The sequence below is a fragment of the Psammomys obesus genome, unplaced genomic scaffold (genome assembly GCF_907164565.1).
Source record: "Psammomys obesus unplaced genomic scaffold, mPsaObe1.curated_primary_1811, whole genome shotgun sequence".
NCBI lineage: Eukaryota > Metazoa > Chordata > Mammalia > Rodentia > Muridae > Psammomys > Psammomys obesus.
In genome coordinates this window covers 12,033,792-12,038,350 of record NW_026586550.1, presented here as the reverse complement: position 1 = coordinate 12,038,350, position 4,559 = coordinate 12,033,792, and the positions used below count along the sequence as shown (strand labels likewise).

The 4,559-nt window shown below is 52.9% G+C and overlaps 1 protein-coding gene across 1 annotated transcript in view; it reads right to left on the bottom strand.

Moving 5' to 3' along the window:
* Tmem178b (transmembrane protein 178B) overlaps nucleotides 1–3,988 on the bottom strand; it is a 369,185-nt gene extending 365,197 nt beyond the window's left edge. The window contains exon 1 of the mRNA XM_055602030.1: nucleotides 3,024–3,988. Coding sequence (XP_055458005.1) covers nucleotides 3,024–3,405 — 382 coding nt within the window. The 5' untranslated portion in view covers nucleotides 3,406–3,988. The remainder of the gene's footprint in view (nucleotides 1–3,023) is intronic.
* Nucleotides 3,989–4,559: the final 571 nt, after the last annotated feature.

Genomic DNA, 4,559 nt, shown 5'->3' with positions numbered 1-4,559 from the left:
AAGAAAGAAAGAAAGAAAGAAAGAAAGAAAGAAAGAAAGAAAGAAAGAAAGAAAGAAAGAAAGAAAGAAACCTGAATCCAAGATACTTGATGTCTGGTAGTTTGGCTTCTACCTTCTTACTCATTCCGTGGTTCTGCTTTCCTTCAAAAGCACAAACAACACTTTAATGGGATAACTGACTTAACGAGTGACAGAACCCTTTGGGCAGTGAGTGGTTCGCAACCTCCCTAAAGCTGCAACCCAACACAAGTCCTCATGGTGAGGTGGCCCCAGCCATAAAATTACTTCATTGCTTCTTCAGAACTGTAATTTTGCTACTGTTATGGGTTGTAATGTAAACCATCTGATATCCGGGCTATCTGATTTGTGACCCCAAGGGGGGGCATGACTCACAGGTTGATAAATACTGCTTTAGAGCAATAGGATCATTAAGATGCAACTCACATTTTCCCATAAAATTTTAAATAGACTTTAAACAACCTTTTCTCCTATTTCTTTGCCCAAAATATATCTCCCACAATTGTAATAAAAGATATTTCAAAAATAAGATAAAGGTCTAACTTTTCTTTGGGGCTTCTAATAAATAATATGAGATAAATTTCTTTCCTTAAGATATCCTAAATTTAAAAACAGAATTATCAATTTTAACCTCCTTATAAAATCCATCTATCTAGGACAAATGCTGGTTAGTTCTAGAAACTGCTTTCTATGTGTGATTAGAATTGTCTATAAATTCTACTAATATAAAATGCGCTTGTTTCCAAAGTGTGCCTATTGATGCTTAGAAAGGGAGGATCTGGCACTCAAAGATGATGTTATGAGGTTAAAAAATGAGGATGATGGCCTTAGGTCTCTCAGGATTTGTAAGCCCAGCATGCCATCTATCTCAATAATGCCTAACAAGAATGCCAAAAGGACAGAAACAACCGTGGTGAGCAAGGGCTTGCAGCTGACAGTGATTGCTGTATTTGAGGTGATGGGGAGCAGCATTTCCATTAGTTCAAGTGAAATACAATGCCCTGCCAACTCTGGGTATCAGTGTATTCAATCCCCCTGCTGTGCGTGTCCATTTTCTGTTGCTGCAATTAAAAATCAGTCGATACAAAGTCAAAATGTTGTTCATTCTTCCCCTTTCTTTTCCCTGTCACTATGTTTCCAGCTTCACCGGAAGAACTTGTCACTATGGTAACCAATCCCTCTGATCCACAGACCAAATCAACCTCTCTAGTCAGATTGCCAAACAGACAAGATGGAATCTGAGGCCTAGACAGAGCCACCAGAAGCCACAAATCCCATTCCCCTCTTTTTCTAAGTGTGGCCAACCAATACCATACACAAGATACCTCTCTTGTTCTAAAAGGCCCAAGGAAGGAAATTTAAGAATGTCCTTCACCAGTCATTATGTCTTCACCAGTCATTATTAGCTAGTTACCTATTCTTTCCACTTTAAAGAAGACTGAAAAATAGGTAAAATAATACCATTGACCGGAAACCGTTTACAAAGTCCCCCTGGTGAAGAATAATTCTCTTCCTCTTGTTTTCCTGCTTCTCAGTCGAGCCCCATAACACCTTGTACATAGTTCAGAGTTGCAGGGCTCCACCTGGGACCAACCACATTCCTGAGAGTCTGGTCACATTACTAAGAGCCTGGAAGCACCAGACGCACATGCCTAGGACTGGCATTTCTGCTCACTCGGGAGAAGCTACACAACAAATGCCAAGACGGACACTCACTCTCTTTCTCCTCCCCCACTACTTGTCATCCTTACCTAGTTGGGTGGTGGTGGTGCGTGTGTGTGTATGTGTGTGTGTGTGTGTGTGTGTGTGTGTGTGTTCAAATTAACAATTTCTTCTGAACAACCTCAACACTTTTATAAATCAAAGTACACTGGCCCTCTCAGATATTATTTTAGAGCACCAGTGAACTTCATGGTGATATGAGACGTTTAGAATCTCTTTGTGTCTTGGCTTCAAAGCACGTTTGCAAATATTAGCACAGTTGTCAGCTACTCAGTAGCTGAAGAGAGCGGCACATGAGGAAAGGAGCAAGATCTAAAATCTACACATCTTCCCGGGGTGCAGCCATCATAGGAAGGGAGACAGTCCCCTCCTCCGAGCGACATTAAAGCACATCACAGGATTTCAGTAGGCTGATGAGACAGGCTGACTCCCAGCGTATAAATCATATAGGATTTGCAAATTGCATCACATCAGCAGACTTTTCAGTGCATGTGAGCACATTCAAATAGCAAGTGCTATTAGCAAATATTTGCTTTTTTCTGTTTTATAAGCCTTGAGTGGTCTACACAAATCGGAAAATGGTATTTTTTTTTCCTTCTGATGAGCCCACTCTGCTGTTACTTTTTTTGTGCTTATTAGACTGCTGATATTCAGCGCTCACTGTCACTTCTGCCAAACACTTTTCCAAGAGAAGAAACAAAGGCTGTAATGGAATGCTACTAGTTACCTGCTTGGGGCTACTATAAGGCAGGGACTGTAATTGATTGGTGTTTATAAGTCCAATACTTACACCATGACTTCCACAGCCTTACTAAGTAAATGCTCCTGAGGTGCATACGGCCTTCTGCGGGAGACATCCCCCCCCCATTCCCAGTTCCCCTTGTTCGAATCAGTTCAACATCTAAATTTGAAACCAGTTACCCTTAACATCACCCCTACAGGTCTTCCTCGAGAAACACATCACTGGAGATTCCCCTCCTGCTCACAGGCTGAAGAAGCATTAGCCCCTGCCTTTAAAAAAACAAAACCCTGGCCAGGAGATTCCATGCAGACCTGCACAGACAAGAGCAAGACAGCAGGTGAGCAAAGAGTGACGCCTTCGCCTCAATCTATTACAGCTATGGAGAGGCGAGTTCTGTCCACACCGAGGCTCAGCCAGGCCTGACCAGCTGGACCACTCAGAATCGGAAGAATCCATAGCCTGGAGCCACCAGGAGAGACGAGGGGCCGCAGGGCCTACCTAGAGGCTCTCTGCAGCGCCACGCCTCGCGCCTCGGGCTTACCTTTCCGTAGGAGGGCGGCGATCTCGGGGTCAAAGCCCTGCCGGTGGCACTTCCTCCAGAGGCCCATGTTGGTGGAGTTGTACTGCCGGCTGCACTCGTCCGCGGGGCTCATGGCGAACAGCTGCCGGCGATTCCGGGCCCGGAGGAGTTTGCCCTCCCAGCGGTCCAGGCGCGAGCGGCTCGCGCGCAGAGGCAAGTTGTTGTTGTTGTTGTAAATGAAGCCGGGGTCGACCCGGCGGGTGTTGAAGGCCTTGCACCTGTCCCGGTGCTTCCTGGCGTCCGTCTCGTACCAGTGGTCGGAGCAGATGGCCACGGCCAGCATGCCGAGGGCGCAGAGCGCTAGCGAGAGGCCCGTGTAGAGCAGTAACCTTCCGGCAGCCATGCCTCCGCTTGGCGGCTACACCATGGGCATGACCCGCCGCAGCCTCGCCTTCCCTCCGCGCGCCCGGAACAAAGCGGCGGGCGGCCGAGCTGGGAGTGGGGACGGGAGGGGAGCTGCGCCGCGGCGCCCCCTGGGCCCCCACCTGCGGGGACGCGGCCTGGGGGGGGACTGCGGGGGAAGGGGAGGGCAGCCTAAAAAGTTCTGATCCGGAAAGGCTCCCGCAGGGCCCTGGGCATCCTCCGGGCAGGTGCAGCGTCCTCCCGCGGCGGGGAACTCAACGCGGCCACTTCCCACCGTCCAGGGGCTGTCCTAGCCCTCCTCGCGGCCGGGCAAGCGCCAACTCAGTACCAAGTGTCCTCGGCCGCGGCGGGGATTGCCGGGCTTCCTCTGTGCGGCCGCGCGGCTCGCTGGGGACGGCCGAGAGGAGTGTGAGGGCGCGACGCTCGCCGGGTGCCCGCGGGATCTCGTCCTCCCGGGCTCGCCCCTCTCCGGTCTGCAGCCGGAGGCCTGGGGTGCGCGCCCGGGACTGTTATCCTCTGCGTCGGGTCTTTTCAAAATCGGGTCCCCCGATCGATAGCCGGTCCCTGGCTGCCGCCGGCACGAGGAGCCCCTTAGCGGCGAGCTGCCCGCGGACGCACGGCCTCTGCCAGGCTTGGCCCGCGAGCTCCCGGGTGGCCCGCCTCTGGCCTCGCCATTCAGACAGCCCCGCGTTGGGGCAGCGGAGACACCCGGGTGGCTGTTCCGGGCCGGGGATCTGCAGAGCCTGGGCGGCAGCCGAGCGGCGCCAGGGGCGGGCTGCACGGAGGAGGGCGCACCGGGAGCGCTCGGAGCCCCTTCAACACCATGGACAGGTCGCTCGGCGGTGGCGAGCTGCGGGCCCGGCCGCCAGCCTTCCTTCCCCGCGTCCAGCCGCTCTCTCCGGCGCTCTCGTCCTCCCGGACTGTGTGCACCCGGCCTCCTCCAAGATCCCCTCAGCGCCGCTCCCCCCGGCTTCCCGCAGCCCCGCGCGCGAGGTGCCCAGGCGCTAGGCAAATGCTGCTGCGGGCGCGGAGAAAGCCCGGGGCCCGGCTGCTCGAGGCAGCCCGCCCCCTTCGCCGCCGCCGGAGCCCGAGCACCCCAGCGCCGGTTTCTCTGGCCGGCTGAGCTCAGCCGCT